The sequence below is a fragment of the Terrapene carolina genome, unplaced genomic scaffold, assembly GCF_002925995.2.
Source record: "Terrapene carolina triunguis isolate 2854851 unplaced genomic scaffold, T_m_triunguis-2.0 Scaffold62, whole genome shotgun sequence".
Taxonomy (NCBI): domain Eukaryota; kingdom Metazoa; phylum Chordata; order Testudines; family Emydidae; genus Terrapene; species Terrapene triunguis.
Window position 1 is genome coordinate 9,673,000 of NW_020664413.1, and position 21,483 is coordinate 9,694,482.

Genomic DNA, 21,483 nt, shown 5'->3' on the forward strand with positions numbered 1-21,483 from the left:
TAGCAATGGAAAAGCAAAAAATCTCTCATTCTATTCAAGGATCTGTACGTGTTCTCAACACATTGTGATGCACATTTCCAAAAACTGAAACTACATTTCAAGTTTAGGCCATCTTCTGTTTGAGTGCAAAAAGTTATGAATCCAAAAATTTTCCAACAAACTGCAAGAAAAAATATATTGCGTATAGTACACAGCAATAACTATTAAGGATTAACCGCCTGGTATTGCATACTCAAATATATTTATGCTTTTTTCTTTACATACTACCAACACTCCATATTTCATCCATAATTTTATTATTTGGATTACAGAAATTAGTAGCACTGGTCAGTAGTTCAAATCCAGGCAAAGAGCACAGAATCCATTTATTACACAATGCAACAACACAAACTAATATTTAGTGAACAAACTGTTTCACTACATTAACATCTGGTAGAAATATCTTCCAAACATGCATAAAAGTCTAAGCTTAGTATTTCAGAGCTCCATGTAATATCTGGTGCCTACATATACAAAAAAAAAATACATTTAACTTATAATTATCTTAGTGAATCAAAGACTTATAAAATTACAATTTTATTCTTCACAACATACAAAAAATACAAAAACGACTGTATATAATGTAGTTTTCATCCAAATTTCATTATATCAATATGCACCAACATATACCTGATTCGATGTATATTCATGAATATTTGTATCTTGAAAGATGACTTTAAAATGACTTTGCAGATTAGTCCACACAAATGCCAATCTTCACTGGTTAATAAAAAAAATCTTTGATAGAAACATCACATTGTGAAAAATTACAATTTGTTTATCTGCACCTTTAATCTGCATTTTACTGTAAATTACACTATGAAAATTTCTACAACTCCAGGTGTACATTGTCTACTAGGAAGGACCATGGTGTTTCTTCCATTTAATGACAAACTTGGATAAAGAAGCACGGCAGGACACAAGTTAGTAACCTGTCTACAAACTATTATGCACATCATGAAAACCATCAAAGCAGAAGCAGATATCTGCTGTAGCAGTTTGATGATACCAATGGAAGGGAGAAAATACGTGAGTCAAGTAAATAATTTATGAAAAAGAACTCTAGATTATACCAAGTAAAGTACCTATGAAACCCTCCACTATTAGGTTCACGTAAATTGAATTAAATTTCAATGAAAGATACACACTTCACAGAATGTATGTTCAATTCTCATTTTATAAAAAGAAAATATTATGAACAAAGAAACCAGTTATTAAAAAGTTATCTTGGGGCCTGATTCTGCAGTCCTTATTCAGGATGAACTTCTACCAAGTTAAATAGGAGCTTAGTCCGAGTAAGTACAGCAGGAATGCATTTTACATGTTGAAAATGTGGAGTACCGAATTCTTGAATAGGTTTTTGATGACGAGATTTCTTATAACCCAAACAATTTATTTTTCACATCTGAGAATGCTAGCGCCATTTTTTTTAAAACGGTAGGAGTTCATTTACATGTGTGGTCAATTACCTTTATATATGGTACTGTATTATTGGTACAGAAGTGATAAAATGCCAAAATATAAAAACTTATTTAACTAAATAGGTAATTATACAGAGTCTTCTCCCAATTCTCAAAGATTTGTGGCAATCTCTCTGCTTCTTATCAAACCCAAAGCCATCTAATTAAAACTATTGTATAAGCCTCCTTCCCAGCAATATAGTTAATGTATCCCATTTCATATATCATTCACATAGGCCAAAATGTTTAGACATGGGAGTCTAAAGTTAGACTCCTAACTCCATATTTAGCCACCTAAATCAAAGTGGCTTGATTTTCAAAGGAATTGAGCATCCAGAATTCTCACTGATTTCAATGGGAGCTGTGTGTGTTCAGAACTTGTGAAAGTCAGGCCATTTTGATTTATATGTCTATGTATATATTTGGGTGCCTCCCTTTGAAAACACAGGCTATAATTAACCTGGATAACCAATTTGAAGGGGGTAGGGGAGATTTATTGGTCAATAAAGATGTACATTTAAATTATTTTGTACAGTAAATCAAACACAGCTATATTTCTCTAAAACAGACCAATACTATTATCTCTAGGTTTTCTCCCCTCCCCAGTGTTGCCATGGTATCATTTGTGCTGCATTATAAGGTTTAGCTATTTACATATCAAAAGCTCTGTACCATTTTGAGCACTGATAAAATTCACCTGTACTTTTTCAACGGAGCAAGAAGCAGTGTTGCCAACAAAAATAAAAAATAGTAATGAAAAGATTCAGATTTTGTCTTCTTTAGAAAAACCTAAAATAAATGTAACTATAAATCTGTTCATGGAAATACTGCCCCTCTATGAATGGCTACATTTAAAAAAAGAAATGTTTGGCTTACTAGCATCATTAAAATTAGAGTTAACAGTATCACTGAAATTATTGCCTATGCATCTTTAAGTTCAAGCAGCCAAACACAATTTGGAAAAAGGCTCTGTATAAAACATATTTAGACTGTGATTGTGTACATTTATTCTTAAAGTTGAAAGTCAGAAATGTATTTGAATCCTCTGTTTACAAGTTTGTAAACAAAAGAGGTTGTTAAATGAGCTAGTGGAAAACAGTTTGAACGTATGGGGATAATTTAAAGCCATAAAGGGAGGAAAACACTGAGCAACCGAGTGACATGTCCTGGTGTCACTCTGTACAGGTCCGTGACTGATGACATTGCTTTACCCAATTATTTCAGAAAAATTAAAATTACACTTTCCCCCCCCCTATATATTTCAAAAAAGTGATCTGAGGCTGCTGTACTCAAGGCAGTTTTAATATTTCAAAGCAGTATTATAGCTCTGTAGGGACAATACTGGAACAGAGCTTGAGGTAATAAACAGTTAAATCTTTAGATAACATATGCTGGTAGGACACCATACTATTTAAATTCCTAGAGAATCACATTTCCCTTCAGTTTCAATAATTGCTTCCCTGCTGTCCCTCCCACTTGCCTTTCAAGTTAGGAAATTCTCTTGCAAGATTTATGCAATCTGCCTGGTTACTGGAGTCCCATCCAAAAATCTTAGAGCATTCCAGAGAATATAGTTTGCCTCTACAGCAATACATACAATTTCTGGCATGCAGTCAAGCGCTTTTAAAAAGCAATGACAACAATAATATAATCCCAATTCAAGCACTGCACTTAGTTGGTACAACTTTATCACTCATATTGTAACTTTCTGGTGTCAAGTAATAAATTGAAGTCTTGTTAGCATATAAATTAAAGAAAGATAAAAGGCTAAAAAGTCAAAGCCACATAAATTTCTTGTAGCAGTGCATGCTGAAAATGATATTCCAGTGTTTTACATGGTGAAATTTCAACAAAATCATCACATTAGTTATTTCTAAGTTTTTTTTTTTAAACTTCTGATTTAATTTTTACACTCCTGGTTTATTTCGTATAAATGTGCTGGGTTACTGAAAGTCTGCAGCATTTTGGTGTGTGAAAAGTTCTGAAAAAGAGATGGAATTATTCAGATTTCTTGTGTTCTTCAGTATGGGAAAGTACCTTTCTCCTCTGATGTAGCATGTGGAAATACAACTGAGGAAAGACTGAAAAGAGAATAGACTTATGTAAATAAAAGTATGAAATCAGGTTTGTGTTTGAACATGACACACTTACAGTCATACATTCAAGGTCTCTCTGAAAATAACAGATCGCTTATCCACTTTCTCATCAAAAATCACAGAGAAAAATAGAGACGCAGTGGATGATGCACACTATTGTCCCTACAGACTTCAAGTACCATGCATCAATTTTTGCCAGTATGTTTTTTTATTTCAAAGACAAAATACTACATTATTTTTCTGCATGACTCAATGTAGATCTTCACTCCAAGGTATGCATGAACAGTCAAGATTACACAGCAGAACGCTGGCATCAGTGTGAGTTTGCCAGACTATATATCTAACTAGGAGCTGAACACACACATAGGATGAAAAGGTTCCTGAACTGCACAGAGAATAGGAAGAAAAGGCTCTTGAAGGGGGGGAGGCAGGGAAGGAGAGAAATAGATCTCAGAAAGACAACAAATTGGGTACAGTTTCTTTGGTCCTGAAGGAGGGATGCATAGGGTCAGAGAGTGGAGTAAAATTGTATTTATACAATAAGTTGCAGTATTTGCAGAATGAGAGAACAAAATGTGAGACTGAAATCATGCACATATGATATGAACAGCTAAACAAGCCTGAATATTAGTTCTAAACATGAGCTCAAGATCAGTTCATCCTAGTGAACCATATGAGCCTGTTAAGGTTAGTGTCAGCCTAGATTATGTCAATTGTGTATTCCAAGAGTTTGTTATGCAAAATAGATCAGCCCATGGCTATTTAAATTGTGCACTAAAAAAGGTTTCAAGGTGGTTGGTTATAAATCAGCACTCTTTGCTCTGACTTCTTTCACTTTGTTTCTCACATATCCTCTCTTCTCTCCCTCCCCCCCCCCCCCCCCCCCCGGTCACACTTTAGTTTGTCTCCCACCTGACTGAATTCCAGATTATACTACTGCACTCCAGGGAAACTAGTGTTGATGAAAACATTCATTAACTTGGTAAAAAACACATTGTTGCATAATTATTCCAATGAAACTTGAACAAATGCAGGAAGTCTGTCATGCATAGGATCCATTATGAGGAATCAAGATTTTCATGAGAGAATTATTTTAGTCCGAAGCTAATTTGACAGGACTTTCATTTTAAAACTAAAGGTTTTCATGAAGTGGAGTTGCAACTATAAGGAAAATTAATTGTATTACTTTCAATGAGGATGTTTTCAAATTTTTCTGTCATTGTAACCCCAGTATTTCCGAAGTTTTCAGTGGGAGTTTAGGGTCAGGAAAAGAGCATTCATTAGTTCCTATGTTTATTTTCTCCGGGCTTAGACAGACTTCCATAAAAGCGTGGGGCTTCTGTGGAGGGACAGCAGACTTGTGAAGTTGGTCAGGAAGAATGAACTGAATAAACTGATTTGACAACTGAATCTTAATTCTCATGTGCTACCAAAATATCAAAGGCTACAAGTTGATGCAAGAAGACACCTATTACAAGTTGAACAATAGCAGACATATGTCATGAATGTTTTGATGCTTATCTACCAGGGTGATCAAAACAACAATTCACATTGTTGGATTATTAGTTCAAAAATTCTGTACATATCTGAATACACTGATGAATCTACACTGGAAACAGAATATATTATTGGAAGGGGCAAGTGCTGCCCCAAAACTGAGCTGTTTTAAGGGTGAGAACTAGATAAATTGTTTTGAAGGCTCAGTTTCCACCACCCCGCTTGGTTCCACCAACTACAATCCAACTATTCCAGTGGATGCATTGAAGTGAAAGAGTGAGACTTTCCTTCTTTTTATGTAAATAAATCCAAAGTTACTCTGCATCTTTGGAGCTACATCAAATATATTATTCTCGGACACAAATGAATGAAATGCAGTTTTCATAGCGGATGGAAAAGTTTATGACTTTTGTGACATCAAGATTCATAAGAAGCCTTACTTAGAAGATTATAAGCGCTGATTGTAGATTCAACACTGCTCAAGTTTAAATCTTACTTAGGATACGATGCATCATTCTGCATAGACTAGAAGGCTACATAGATAATAAAAAGTTCAGAGAAAAAACAGCTGTAGAAATAGCTAAATAGACACCAATAGCATTATCATTACATTCTTTTGAATTTTAGACTCATAATGGCATAACTGTATTGGTTACAGGTCTTACTTTAAAACACCACAGATCAAAGAAAAACAAGAGCTACATTATATCTTTCTAAATTATGAGTCAGATTAGCTCTCTTATCTTGAAGGGGAGAGGCAAAGAAGCATCCCTGATGAGTACAAAAACAGTGTTCCCCACAAAGACCATTTTTGTTTGAGCAAAAAAGTGCACTGCTCTGCAGTTTTTGTGAGGATAGCAAATCTGCCACTCATCTACTTAACTACTGGAAAAGTCATGAAGAGATAACCCAAAAATAAATAAATAAATTTGTTTATAAACTATAGACTAACTCTGTGTTCAGAACAACCAAGTCCCGTAAATGAAAGAGTGGCAGAGAGAAAAATAATTTAAAAAGTCAACATTTGCCAAAAGATACTACAATTATTTTATATTTCAAGTATAGATAAAAAATCCTAGTTTCTCCATTACCACTATGTGGTAAACATTGGCAAATGCTGACTGCTGTAGTTCTACTTTTGTCTGATCTCTTTTCTTTAAGAAACGTTCAGAAAAGTATGTTGCTACCTGCAAAGCCAGCTAGCTATGCATACAGTTTAATCACTCGGTTTCTCAGTTAGCTTTACATATACTGTTTTCACACAAAACCCTAACATAATGGTGTACTTACTTGGAATATAAGAGATCATAACCAGGATCAGGAATGTATAGTAATCAAAGGAAAAATTGTATTTGTTAGGTAAGCTAATGGAATACAAGCCAGCCTGTCTGACGAAGGGCAAAGCAGCATATATTGTGAGTAATTCGCCTGAGACTCCCATTGGATACAGTACTATGAACAGTGTGTACCTAGAACAAAACATTTAGGGAAAGGCATAAAAAAAAAAATCAGTCCCAAACTCTTATAAGTGAAATTATTTGTTAAATTATGTTATGGTTACTCCACTTTTCAATAACCACAAACAAATTTAATATTTGCCTTGTTATTTCAGTATCAATTGGTATTTGATTAGAGGACAGTAAGATGACGTTGCTATCTCCAAGGTAAAATGTTCAGACCAACAATCAAATTTCACTGAATGCAGAAGTGTCTTTAATAAGCTGCAAATTATATTTGAATATAACCCTGTAAAATTGTAATTCACATTTCTGAACCACCTGCTATTGATAGTTAACTTGCTGAAGAGTCCATATCTGCTTGAAATCTTGTCTATAAAGAGTTAAAAGTAGTTTCAGGTACAACACCTGTCCCTGAGCCACTGCCAACTTGAGGATTTTCCATCACATTTGCCTTTTAAAAAGACATTTTGCCTTATTGCTATATAAAAGATCTGTACAAGCAAAGGAAACTGTCTAAAACTGGGAAACAGTAAAACTGACTATACACAGAGTGCTGTAAATTTTTTCTTCCCTCTCTTTCAGTTACAGTCATCTTATAACAGGGAGTAACTTATAACAATAGTAAATGAACATTTTCAGACAGAAGTGTGATTTTTAAATTGTCATGTTCCTTTAAAATAGAGATACTTGTAGCATAGGAGCCTGTTGTACGATAAAGAAATTTGACACATTTATTATATCTCTGATGTTCAACTACCAAAATTAGTTTATTAAAGGATAACAGAGAAACTTGTAACAGGGTGACTGACATTTCTTTATGTTCTTTCCTCACTACTGTGTGAAAGAGACATACAAAAAGAAAATTACTTTAAAACTATATAATTGGCAGGACTCAGAAGCAAGCATAGTACCTCAAAATATATTTTTTTTATTGCTAGATGTTGAGTTGATGGTGTCCTTAAATTTCCATGCTCCCATTTAGCTGGAATCTTAAAATTGGTATTCATATTCACGATGAACTGCTGAGCGACCAAAAAAAAGTCCAAATTTGATTGTCACTGCAAAGTAATCAGTCTGATCTATTGGATTACAACTCTCATTACTTTTCTGAGCTAGTGTTGAAAGTTAGTACATTAATTCACTATAGACTGATTCTGGAAAAAAGCAAATATAGTATTTGATATTTATATCATTGGTCACAAAAAAAAAACCAAACTAAGTTTATAACAAGAATTTTTATTTCTTTCATAATCACTTTGGATATGAAGTCTCCAATTGGGAGACATTAAAGATCATTAATGTCAACTTCTATTTAACAGATTTTAAGCACACAAATTGCCTGAGGGGAGCAAGAGCTGGACACGGAGACATATCCATTTGTGGCTATGAGGTGGCTACTGTCAGCTAATAATCAATTATGTTGTGTATGACAATTATTTTCCATGCTTACTAGACTAATTTTCTGTGTGGTTATATAAACTTTCCTGTCAAGTCAGTAAAATATCTGCAAAGGGCAACCTTCCTTTTATGCAACTTACCTGGCCCATTTGATGAGGTAAGGGAGGTGGTTTAATAGGCTAAATGTATAAAAGGAGTAACGGATAATTTCAGTGATCGTCCAGGCAACAACAAATAAGAGGACACTATCTTCATTCTGTACCTATTAAAGAGAGGAAGAAAATATACAGTACAACAACTTCAGAAATTATAAATTGTTAACTACTCACATGACAAGAAATAGTTCTCAAAATAATCCACCCTTGCACCTTGTTTTATTGTTTCATTTAAGAAAGTGAGTTCCAAAGATTCACTTGAAGATCAACATGGTGTTTTAGTAATAGTTTTCCTTGTTAATTCTAAATATTCTCCCAATAGTGAAAAATTCTGAAGAAAAATGGAAAATGTAATTTAAAAGTATGCAACACACTAGGCCTAAATCAGTGGTTCCCAAACTTTAACAACCTGTGAACCCCTTTCACTAAAATGTCAAGTCTCGCGACCCCCCTCCTAAAAATGAATATTTCCAGGGATTGTCTCCTTTACCTGAGTATAAATTATAAAAGCAATGATCTTGGAAATATAAAATTTGTTTTTAATGACATGCTTATTACACACTATTATTAATTATTGTTTATCATTACAGTATTTTTATTACATTATGAAAATGGGAACACTCTTCCAAGATCTCACTTTCATAGCTTGTATCACTTTGAATAAGCCTGTTATAAGACAAGGCTCCTATGTTTCATCAAGGAGTATCAGATGTGAAACGGCATGAAGGTATTTAAGAAGCCAACTCAAAGAGTTCCTCCTACACAGGCATTCAGGTCTTGAGCAGTCCAGGCAAACAACGCACGTTACAACGAAGCTTAAACTTGTTCTTCAGAATTATTTTAAAAACAATACTAGCTGCCTATTTAATTTTAAAAACAGCAAAAAATATCCATCTCCTTTTCCAATTCTTATAAGGAGTCTTGAAGTTTAAATCTCCTCAATGTGATAGATCTGTTTGCTTTGATCTGCTTAGCTCTTGGAAATCCAAGGGCTCTAGGCTGCTGGCCCCGTGCTGCCTGGGGTCCCTAGGGAAAGCTCTGTCCGCCATTAGGGAATTTTTTCCCGAGAACCCCCTGTAACATTTTGCGAACCCCAGTTTGGGAACCACTGGCCTAAATGATGTGCAAAAGCCCCATGGAATAATTTTCCACTGCCTGAATCCCCAGGCTTGTACCCATTCCTTATTGCCTCCCCAACCTCGGGGGGAGGGGCTATTAGGTTTAGTTAGGAGAGAGAGGATGGTCCATTGACTGGGCAAATCACTTAGCCTCTCCGTGCCTCAGTTCCCCATCTGTACAATGGGGACAATAATACTTCCCTAACTTACATGTGTGTTGTGAAGATAAATACATTAAAAACTGTGAGGTGTTCAGATACTATGCTGATGGGAGCCTTATAAATAGATTTACACTGCCCTAAATATTTAGTTTTCAGCATGATGCACATAGTGTATTAAAAAGCATTAACTGCATCACTGAGGTTGTCAAGCGGGAACCTGGAGGTTGAAAGCTTCACCTGAGAAGACAGAGCTTTTGGCACCGAGGGAGGCATGGGGTTCTATTTGAGTTTTGTGCATTAATGAGGAAGCTGAAACTTTTGGCACTGCAAAAAAGATACATCTCCTTTTCCCTCCCGCCCCTAACCTTTGTGTGTCTGCGTGTGTGTGTGGGAGGATTCATTAACTACCTCAGTAAACTTGACAACTATCTGCCTCACTGCACCTTGTCCCAATTTCTGCTACTACATCCAGTGTAATTTCTGCTAAAACTAGGAACAGTGAAATAGTTAACATTGATATGTAAAGCATCATTAGGTTTCACTGTAAATACATTAAAATACACAAGAAGAATAGGCCATTTTGCTCTTCTAAGACATACTGTTTCAGGAAGACATCACTGCATCAGTTTCACTCAATTCACAGTCTGAAATTTATTTTCACAACAATAAGATTTTTTTTTAAAAGAAAGCTTAGATTTGGAAGCACAACTTCAAAAAGGAACAGCAATAATGGGGCAGCTTATGTGGCCACAAAACTGCATTACAAATGGAGGCAAGCTCTAATACATAGCTTATTTCAGCAAACATTTTTATGTACAGTTTTCTTCCAGGAGAAAAATGTCATGAATTTTCTCTGCTATTAGTGAACACCGTGAGCCCAATTTCACTGGACTGTAGAACAAAAGCAAAACAGCTCACCAACTGGTACTTGCATATTTTCCTTTTTTCTCCAACTCTTAAAAGAGGAAAAGGAAGTCAGTAGGTGTGGGTGGTACACACACACACACAATTCACCCTGGGTAAAGTACACAACCAAAAAGAGGAACAAGAAAATATATGGGCATAGGGGAAATGTTTGCTCGTAAATAGGGCTGATCATATGTTTGCTTGTCAAAAGCTCATGGGACAACACACACAAAGATGCTATTTTATTACACTCAGACTGCAAAAACAGATGGCATTACATAAGAAAAAACAGCAACCCCAGAAAACATTTTTTGCTATTATTCATGATCATGTTGCTTGTAATAGTATTTCAGACTACTCCTACCTCACTCTGCAGTATGAAACTCTGATCATTTGCTTGTATGTTGTATACCAATCCCATTAATAACATATATGTGTGTGTGTGCTCGCGCGCGCGCTCTCTTCATGGCAGGAACCAGGTTTTCCTACATATTTCTACAGCACCCAGCAAAATGGAGTCCTAAATCCTCTTTGGGAGCTTTGGGTGCTACTGCTTCACAAATATCAATAGCAAAGCTTACTCCTCAAGCTGGAGAGAATTAGGAGCATTGCACAGGTGGTACTATTTCCAGGGATAGGCAGTTTCAAAGCATTCAATAGCTGCCCCTTCTGGTCAAATCAGGAGCAGCATTGGGTGAGTTCAAGTCTGCCAATTTATTTTGTGTTGGGAAATGGATGAAGTTAAGATTCACATGCTGTTCTGATCTCTGTCCCTTAAATCAAGGAGGAGGAGTGGATTACTGTGGATGTGGGAAATAAATTATCACTTGAGGAGCATCAAATGGTGGGAGTAAGGGGAAAGGGTGCCAAGAAACTGGTACTTGGAGTGAGTGACGAAAAATACTGACATAAGTGGGGAAAAAGAACCTAGATAGCTCTGATCTAATTCTATGGTATAACTTTTCTGTTGCCATTGATTTCTGAAGTCATAGTCCTCTCATTCCCGATCTACATCAAGAAAGCTGTATATGAAAACATGAAACACTGCTCTACCAATCATTGCTATGGCCATTTAACCAACCAATGTGGATGATGTCTTAGAACTGTGTTCAAACTGGCCTCCACACCTGTTGGTCAATGCTAGAAGCCAGTTCAGCAGGAGGCATGCCTGAACTGTTTTAAAACTGTTCTCAACCAAGTCTTTTCTTTGCAGCAAAGTCATAGATTGAGTATTCATTTTCTTCATTATTTTTGGCTAAGTTCTTTATATCACCACAAAGAAGTAGGTACCAGTTACTTACTGACAGACACACTGGAAATCTATTTATCATGGCTAGAACTCCTCGTTCTGTGTTTTTGGACACTTTAACTGAATTAGAGGTTTGAATTTGTCCAAGAGGCACATTACCAAACCTCAAGGGCTTGATTTACTAAACAATATCTCCAGAGTGTCTTATTCGATTAGATATAGCTACGGTTAATTCAGCAAAAGTATCATCCCCTCTCCTTTCCTTACAAGGAAATAACCCAGGAGAGCCAAAAAAGGGACAGCAAGACTTTACAAAGCCATCAGTCTATTGCCGTCCTCAAAAGTCATTTGCACTCATTAAAACTCCTCTTTTTAATTTTTAAAATACTTGTTTCTCCCTGTAGGCCTTGGAACGCAGTCCTAGATATTTGTTCAAAGTATATTTCATGCTCTTAATATGACTGATGATTTAACAAGCTTCTTAACTAAGCTGTTCAGACCACAGATATAAATTGCTGTCAAAAGCGATTTCAAATTGATTTATTACCAATGAAGGTCTTGGATTTATTTTAGCTTATCCTCACAATTACGAATAGGAGACAATCTTTATATTAGTCAAAACAAAAACAAAAAAAAGACTATGCTGGGATGTAAAGTTAATGTTCAGAATCCAGGAAATATGACAAAATAAAGTCATTTATCCAACCTTAATCATTTTCCCTCATGCATACGCATGAAAGATATCCTAAGGTTGGGGGCGAAGAAAAAAAGGGAGTTCTTCATGCTTTTTGATTTTTATGATGTGTAAAGATGTTTTCTCATACTCAAAATGGCTGAATTGTTTTGCTCAAAGTTTAAAAACAAGAATAATCTTTGGTCAGAAAGCTTTTCTGAAAAATTTCAGCCTACAATGTGAATATTTGGGAAGTGATAGAGGATTGAAAATGGGTGGGTGTTTAGAAAGGAGGGAAAGCTCAGTGGTTTGCACATTGGCCTGCTAAACCCAGGGTTATGAGTTCAACCCTTGAGGGGGGCACTTAGGGATCTGGGGCAAAATCAGTACTTGGTCCTGCTAGTGAAGGCAGGGGCTGGACTAGATGACCTTTCGGGGTCCCTTCCAGCTCTATGAGATAGGTGTATCTCCATATATATTATACAAATGTTAAGTATAAGGGTAAGTACAACTCCTTCCAATCCTGTTTTATTATCTTCACAAAGAAAATGTGGGGTTCCAAATAGATATACAGGGCCTGATACATGAGTTGCTCCAGTGTTTCTGTTACTCCAGTTTTATGTCAGTGCAAGTATTATTACATCAGTGTAAATAATGGTCTACAGGCCTACAGCATTTTGTCGTTGAAAGTTTTGATCTTTTTAGTGTGGGCTTTTTCTTATTTTATCTGCCCTGATAAAAGCTCTTGCAGTCCCAATAATAATAATAATATCCTAATAAAACTAGGATATTAACCTATTCAATTGGCAGTCTTTCTTTTCAAGTAATTTTTAGTATACTTGATTGCTGGTGAAAGATGTCAAGTTCACAAACTCAGAATCTGACATCTTCCATTTACCCACCCAAGATATTGTATAAAACAGACGGAGATTGCAAGGATCCGATAGAATTCTATCCTGTTTTGGAAAGACCATCTCTAAAAATAAAATATACATTGGTCTTCGTGTCATCAATTCCTGACCTTTCTGATGAGAGTGCTAATAAGGGTGCCAATACTGATATGAACACCTTTCCACTGGAACTGGAGAAAAATCATCAAGTTGCATTTCATACGGGCAACCAACAAGGCATCACATGATAGCGTCGTTCAGTCACTACTGCTCTAAATAGATTCAAATATATGACATGGAACTGGAAGGCTCCCCATTATTACCCTTACCCTTTTTTTTGACCCATGTTTTGCTCTAACCACTCTCTTTCCCTTTTTTCCTTGGAACCACAATACTGGCACATACCAAATCACAGAGGCCAAGCAGACTCAACTCAGGATGTAATGACACTTCATAAATAACTGCTGGACAGCAGATATTGCACCACATGCTGGACTTTCTCTATAAGGCTAACGACTGCCAGTCCTAGCTGACCCAAAGAAAATAAGGTAATCTCTCCCCTCCCCCCACCATACATCATCACACAAAGCTTAACAGAAGTCTATCATGCAGCTATAAGTTAATATATCTATAAACATGATAGCACCAAACCCAACAAAATCATGAGAAGCACAAACATGTTAACAGCAAGATTCATGCTTCAGATCATATCAGAGTAAGTTTCTAGATGGTCAATGTACAGAGGAAGAATGTGGTACTTATGTTTCTTCTTTCAAAAATCTATCGTATCTGCAAGCACTCTGGAAAGCAGGATATTAAATGCTTCTAACTCAAGAAGTTAAACAGCAAAATTGAAGTTTATTTAAAAAAAACCTCATCATGCATATACATATTATGTCTTACAAAATCCATAAAGGTGCGTAAATTTAATCCTGGACTTCATCAAGGAGATCACTTGTGCAGACAGCCCTTTAGAAAAAGCAGAACACTCATGACACTGTAAATACCAGACATTACAGCACCATGTCTACCTGGGATCTGGTGTCCATAGATCATCTTCTCACCTGACCTGCTACCACTTTCTTTTAGTCACTGTCTCAGGGTAGTTTAACTACCATGCTTAAAGCTAGCATCCAATATGAATCTTCGCCATCCTCACCCTACCTTTGGGGATATTAAAAAAGTAGTCTAGGCAATCTAATCCTTAATATTTTAGTGCCAAGATAATGAAGAAAATTTCTAATGTGGATAATTTCTATATTACTGTTCTTGTTTACAAGGCACCATGAATCCCAATGGCACTATAGAACTAACAATAATATTTTCACTTGTGGTGTGTAGATGTATCTTAAGATATATCTAAATATAAACATTAATTCTTTCATAGAATCATAGAATATAAGGGTTGGAAGGGACCTCAGGAGGTCATCTAATCCAACCCCCTGCTCAAAGCAGGACCAATCCCCAACTAAATTCTTTGCTCCTAATTAAAGTCTCAGAATCCCATTTTGCTTGTTTGAAATCTGGCAGCCATCTCTGGTACTATTTTTTTGCTGGAATCAACAGGGACTAGAACATTACTATACTTGCATACTGAAGATACATCTGTCAGAGGAAAAGCAGATGTTTTCACATAGGTGTTTTGGATTTTATTAAGAAAAATGTTTAAATACTCTTTTGCTTATCAAATGAACTAGTGGAAAGGATTATTTCACGGTATTAGAAAACCTGCAAATTCATGGCTCCAGTAAAATATGTGCTAATCACTACCTTGATCCTCTTGCTTGTATATCATATTCTTTTCCTCCACTTGTTTGTACATACATTTGGACAGCTCATAGCACGCTTCGAGACCTACTGCAATATACACTAATTGTGATAAAGGGAATATTCTCTTAAATGTAACAAATTATCTGAAAAATATTCCATTCTCAGTACAAAGAACAGAATATTAGAAATACTGTTCAGGAAAATATTGTAAGCTTAATGCAAAGACACCTACAATTCTTAATCCTATTCCAACTCAAAAGTAATTTTACTATTACCTTTAATGAAAGCAGGATCAGACACACAGTAGAAAGGGATATGATATAGTAGCAAGATTCAGGTAACAATGGTTTGGCATTGCCCAATTCAAAATGATATACTGAAAAAGTGGGATTTTGGGTTTAGGATAGTAAGTTTAGTTAATGGAAATTACAAATTTAAAAGGGGAATCTCAATTGAAGACATAGTGACAATCCCTCACTGGCTCTTCTAGAATCACCACCTATTTACAGGAATTTGCCAGAAGAATCTACCGTTGGATAACTAGAAAACTTAATATTACACCCCTTCTAGCGCCCCTTAATCTCCAGACCAGTGGTGTAATGGTAATTTTGGAAGTGAAAGAGCTTAGATTCAGCTATCAAAAAAACCTAAAGTCCAAGGAGGTGGTCATGGTGGTGGGCCAGAATTGGGATACTTATGACCAATGAGATACACTAGTATTTGGAACAGAAGCAAGTTATTTCATTCTGATTATCACCTCTATATAGAGGGCCACCACAAGTGAAATACCAGAAATTAAGTCTTTCCCATCATTTCATTTTCCCAAATATTCTGAATACAAGTGGAATTATTTTGTCAAAAATGTAAGATTCCCTTAAATTAAGCATGGGAAGAGAGAGAAGCGATCAAAGAAAATGCCAACGTGTAACATGTAAATACCACGTAAGCTGTAGTCAAATATATTTTTTGTGGTGTACAGACCTCTCATATAAACCATTCAGATGTGGGGAGGCAGAGAAGAACATATTTAAATTAAAGAAAAGTGACTGACACTGGCTTCTTTGTAGCACCTTCTCATTACCTTTCATTCTCTCTCCTGTAGCTTAAACTTACCTCTTTTACACTGTGTGTTACCGCCCATGTCAGGAAAACCCTTGACATCACTTGGAAAGCAGTCAGGACAACAGAAGAGGGAACAATGCCTGAAAAATATTTTAGGACTGATAAATATACTCAGTTTTACTATTTTGGAGAAAGAGACAGATTTACTAAAGCACAATGTTATTTAGCAAAACTCCAGTAAAGCTGAACTTTTAAAACACAGAAGCATGAACTTTAGTTTAGACTGCAAAATTTTCAGGGCAGGGACTGTGTCCTATAATGTGTTTGTACTAACGGGATGCTTTGATTGGGACTTTAGACACTATCCTAATACAAATAAGAAATAATCAGTCTTGTTGCAAAGAGTATGGCACAGACCTTAATACCCAAGGAGAAAACTGGGTGAGTAAGGCTATGTGTACACTGCACTTTTGTCGATAAAACTTTTGTCAGTCAGGGGTGTGAAAAAAAACATACCCTTGACCAACAAAAGTTTTACTGATGAAAAGCACCGGTGTGGACAGCACTTTGTTGGCAGGAGATGCGCTACTGCCGCTCGTTGGGGATGGTTTTATTTTGCCGGCAGGAGAGCCACTGTTGGAAGACAGGACGCTAGATTAGATGGACAACTGGTCTGACCCAGTATGGCTGTTCTTACGTTAACTGAACACAAATTACTGCAAACATCTAGCACCAGCAGTGCTTGGGAGATGAATAGACTGCGTGGGAACGAGAAAAAGAAACGAGAGGCAAGGATGTGGAAGGGTTCAGAAGGAACTGACAAAAAAAAATTAATTTCACAAGAATTAGATTTTTCATCAGACAGGCAGTACAGACCTCAAAAGAGCTAATTCAGGCATTACGAAGTAGTAGAAGTGATGGAAAGAACCAAGGCACCCAATCTAAGGTAAGGAAAATAACTGAGGCATGGCACTTTTCAATGTTATCCATGTATTAATGGTGGGTAGATTTCTGAAATGCAGTACGATAGAACTCCTGTGTAGCTCAAAAGATGCAGAAAAAGGGCTGAAAAAAACCCTATAGTCTGCCTAGTCGTTTAGGAGTATGATGGGTTATACAAATCCCATTCGGTCCAGGAAGGTTTAACAAGCTGCGGTGGGCTCAATCAGCTCAGCCCACCTCACCTGCAAGAGCAGTCAGGGAGCAGTTAAAAGGAGAGAACCAGCTCAGTTTGGGACTGACTGGGAAGAAAAAGAGACTAGCAGTTACCATGTCCTGTAAGAAACATGGGTGGGCCAAGAGCCATCTGAAGACTTGTCTGCCAGAGTCTCCTTGAGGGGAGGGGAGGCGTGACACAAACTGTTAGTCTGATTTGTTACCAGGACCTGTTGGGGCCATTAAGGCAAGCAACTAAAGCCTGAAAGAAAAGGGCTGAAAGCTGAGTCAAGCAGGGTTGAAAATTCCTTTAGTTTGTGTTTATGTTGGACTTTGACTTGGGGAGGCCATTATTTTAGAAGGGTTTGAATTCTCAGTGACTTAGCCAGACAGCTAACCCATATCCATCACCAAAGTGTGCTGAAGACTCCCTTGGGCAGACTGAGGCAAAGGTGCTGCAGTGCCACACAGAGTGAGTGCTCTACCACAAGGACATATACCAAATGTGACAGACTCTCTCTTTTACCTAGCTGTTGTTCACAGGACTACTAGGCCTGACTTGGACCCAAACTGGATCCGAGCCCATCCGACCTGACCCAACGAGGGTCATTTTCAAACCCAACTTGACCCTTTCCCCTGAACCTGAGTTAGTGCCACTGCTGCTCACTCCTGCCCATGGGGTTTAGTGAGTGCCAGCAATGGAATGTCCCAGTGTCTGTGTGCCTGCTCCTGCTGCCCCCGCTGCACTGTGTGCACACTGTGGCGTGAGAGGCGCTGTGACTTGTTGGCACACTCACTGCAGCACACAGACGTGGCGGTTGACAGAAGTGAGGCAAATAGATACCACTGCACCGACCCCATATGCCGGAGAAAGTCATCAGTGGTCACCCAACCCAATTCCAAGAGGGTCTGGTTGTTTTCTAACCCAAACCTGACACTTGTAGTGGGGTCCTATTAGGTTCGGATCAGGTTGCCAGAAAGAGCTATGTAGCAACTATTTGGGATTAGCCACTTTTCTGAGCTAAATGAAACACTGTCCCAGAAGCTATCTTCACTGCAACAGTTAGGTTGAGTTAGTATGGTTCACTTACTCCACCAGCCTAGCTCAAGTGAGTGATCACATCACAAAACACTCAACTGACTTTTTTTTACAATAAAACCCCTATTTTATGAACGAATTAGGGATTGAGTTTTTCAAAATGAAACATCTTAGTTACAGTAGGAACAGCGCATAAATTGCAGTCTGATGCACTGCATCACTTTCTTTTTGTCCTTCAAATGACTGCAAAGTGATTCCCAATGCACTGAAGGTATCAGAATGCAAAGGGATGTTGACTTGTTCTTCAGACTTCACTTTTGTTATGTGTCTCCCTCTCCCACAATTGGGAAATATGATTCCTATAACAGATCATTCATAAGACTGGTGTTTGTAAAAATTGAGGTTCTACTGTATTAAATTCACAGAGATGCTGGATTAGCATCCCCACTTCATTACTCACAGGTCATCTAGCTTGAGTTTAAAGCACCACTAACTTGAGCTAGAGATTTTTGTGTGTGGACAGAAATAGAATTATAGCTCGAGCTAACAATGTAGTGAAACAAGCACTCAGTCACAGTGAAAAGCAAGAGTCTAAACCCAAATGGGAGACCTAACTGACCTGATAATTATGATTGTTGTGTAACTAAGCTTGTCTCCATCTGTCCGCTAACCAACACTAAAACCATGTCTACACTAGCAAACTTGCAGCTGCATCACTACAGCTGTGCCGCTGTAAAATTGCTCACGTAGCCGCTCTATGCCGAACTCTCCTGTTGACATAATAAAACCCTCTCAATGAGCAGCCATAGCTATGTTGGCAGGAGAGCGTCTCCCGCTGACATAGTGCTGTCCTCACCGGCACTTATGCAGGCAAAACTTGTATTGCTCAGGGGTGGTTTTTTCATACCCCTCAGCGACACAAGTTTTGCCGATCTAAGTGGTAGTATAGAGACATTGCCTATGAAGGCTCATGACCGACACAACTTTACCCTCTATTCTAACGTATCCATTCCAGGATGCCTATCACCAGAGTTATAGAATACCTTACAAACAGGGTGGATAAAAATCAATGATTTAAAAATAAAAAAAAATTAAAAATTGTTTTTTTATTTAAATCGGATTTTTTTGATGGTTTTTTTTCCCCCTCAAAAAGCATTTTATCTAAAGATAGTTATAATTAAGATATATCTGACATATAATGTCTCATCACGGAATCGGGATTATAAATTCTAATTCTATAGTATGAGACAACATATTCATGTAATGGTTAAGAAAAGTTTTGTAAATGAGTGCCAATAGTTCATGGATTAGGGACCCAATCTTATATGGTTCCAGGGGCTTCTGTATAGATTATTTAGGTTAATCTTTCTAGCTACCCAATGGGACTCAGTGCTCAGTCTAGAAGATACCATCAGAGATGCTTAGTTTTGCAGTTCTCAAATACCTTTGTATCTCCAGAGATAACATGTTGGTTAACAGCAAACATATTTTTAAATAAATAAATAATATATAAAGGTGAGAACTAACAGACCTCAACCCTACTGTCCCTCTGCAAATTTGTGTACACAGAGTGACTCCCTTACCTCTCTCTAAAAGTGCAAAGTTTCAAAAAGTTCAATGAATAGAAGATTGTTGGGGGTGGAATAGATCTGGACAAGGAGAAGAAGTCTGGAGATAAATGTGAGAATGGAGGGCCAGGCAGTAGAAACAAGAGTGAAACTGTTTGAGCAGCATATTCCAGAAGTCTTGAGGTCTTTCTGAGTGTAGCCTTCGTTGATTTGAGATCTACCATGCCATTCTCTCATTAGAAGGGAAAAGCTATAATGGCAGCAGGCTGTAAAAGAGACCCAGTTTGGGAATATTTTAATGAAGTTCCTCTATCTGTGGGTAAGACAGGCATGTGTACAAAATGCAAACAGTGCAACAAAGAAATGCGAGGCCTGGTTGCCCAAATGAAACATGATGAGAAGTGTTCCTTCTCAGGAGGAAGCTGTGTTGAAGATGATGAAAGGAACATGTCTGAACATGCAGGATCTTCAGGTTGGTAAACTTTTTTACTTCATACTTCTTTCTTAAGGACTGTCTGTCTTCCTTCTGGACTATTCTTGAATTCTTATGTTTGAGCAAAAAAATATATATATATAGTTGTTACTCTATGGTACTATCATTTTAGATGCAGTTGTGATAAAAAATAAATAGCTGAAATAGGCAGGTCTTCCATTTACAATTTCACCTTTAAAGTAGTACTGAGTGTCAGTGAATGCAATGAGTAATAATAAATGAGCAGTATGGTAATAATAATTAAATAACTGCATTGACTTATTTTGTTTAGGAGAATCCATCCTCAACATATAGGATTCTGAAGACTATCCACCTTCAAGATCACCATCATTTTCTGTAGTTTCAGAGTTATCTACCAATGATAGTGTTTCAGTCACATCACGTATGTCACATAGCCACAGTATATCTCACCTGTAGCAAAAAGAAAAAAAAAATCTCCATCATCCAGAAACAACCATAGATAAGTTTGTGATAAGAACCAGCAGATTACAAAAAGAGGTAATTGATGAAAAAATTTCCCGGTTTGTTTATGCAATAAACTCTCCTTTCTGTAGGATTGAGAACCCACACGTCATTAACATGGTTCAGTCATTAAGACCAGGATACAGTTCACCCAACAGAGCAGATGTTGCAGGCGAATTGCTGGATAAAGTGTATAAAAGAGAACTTGAGCAGTGTGCAAAAGGTCTAGAGGGGGAAATTGTTAACCTGAGTCTTGATGGGTAGAGCAATGTCCACAATGATCCTGTTGTATGTGCTTGTGTGACAACAGAAGAAGGGAATGTCTTCCTACAGAAACAATTGATACATCAGGAAATGCACACACAGCAGAATACTTACAAGAAGTAGCAGTAAAAGCTATAAACAAACTGTGAAAAAAATTCAAATGTTTAGTACGCAGCTTGGTCACAGACAATGCTGCAAATGTCTCCAAGATGAGAAGGAATTATTCTGAAGAGAGTCCCAAGCTAATAACATATGGTTGCAGTGCTCATTTGATGCACCTTCTAGCCAAAGACTTCAGTGTTCCAAAAATAAAGGCTAATGTTGTTGAAACTGCAAAATACTTCCGTAACAACCACTTTGCAGCAGCTGCTCTGAAAAAGGTGTGAGGAACCAAGCTAACTCTCCCACAAGACGTGCGACTGAACTCAGTAGTGGACTGTTTTGAACACTATATCAAGAACTGGCCTAATCTGATGAAAGTTTGTGAACAAAATCGTGAAAAAATAGATGGCACCGTCACAGCCAAAGTTCTCAACATTGGGCTTAAGAGAAATGTTGAACACATGCT

The 21,483-nt window shown here is 37.2% G+C and overlaps 1 protein-coding gene across 1 annotated transcript in view; it reads right to left on the reverse strand.

Annotated features, from left to right (window-relative positions):
• Nucleotides 1–272: 272 nt before the first annotated feature.
• HACD2 (3-hydroxyacyl-CoA dehydratase 2) overlaps nt 273–21,483 on the reverse strand; it is a 48,832-nt gene continuing 27,621 nt past the window's right edge. The window contains exons 4-7 of the mRNA XM_024215859.2: nt 15,986–16,074; nt 8,091–8,212; nt 6,383–6,561; nt 273–3,580 (exon numbers count right to left, since the gene is read on the reverse strand). Coding sequence (XP_024071627.1) covers nt 3,498–3,580; nt 6,383–6,561; nt 8,091–8,212; nt 15,986–16,074 — 473 coding nt within the window. The 3' untranslated portion in view covers nt 273–3,497. The remainder of the gene's footprint in view (nt 3,581–6,382; nt 6,562–8,090; nt 8,213–15,985; nt 16,075–21,483) is intronic.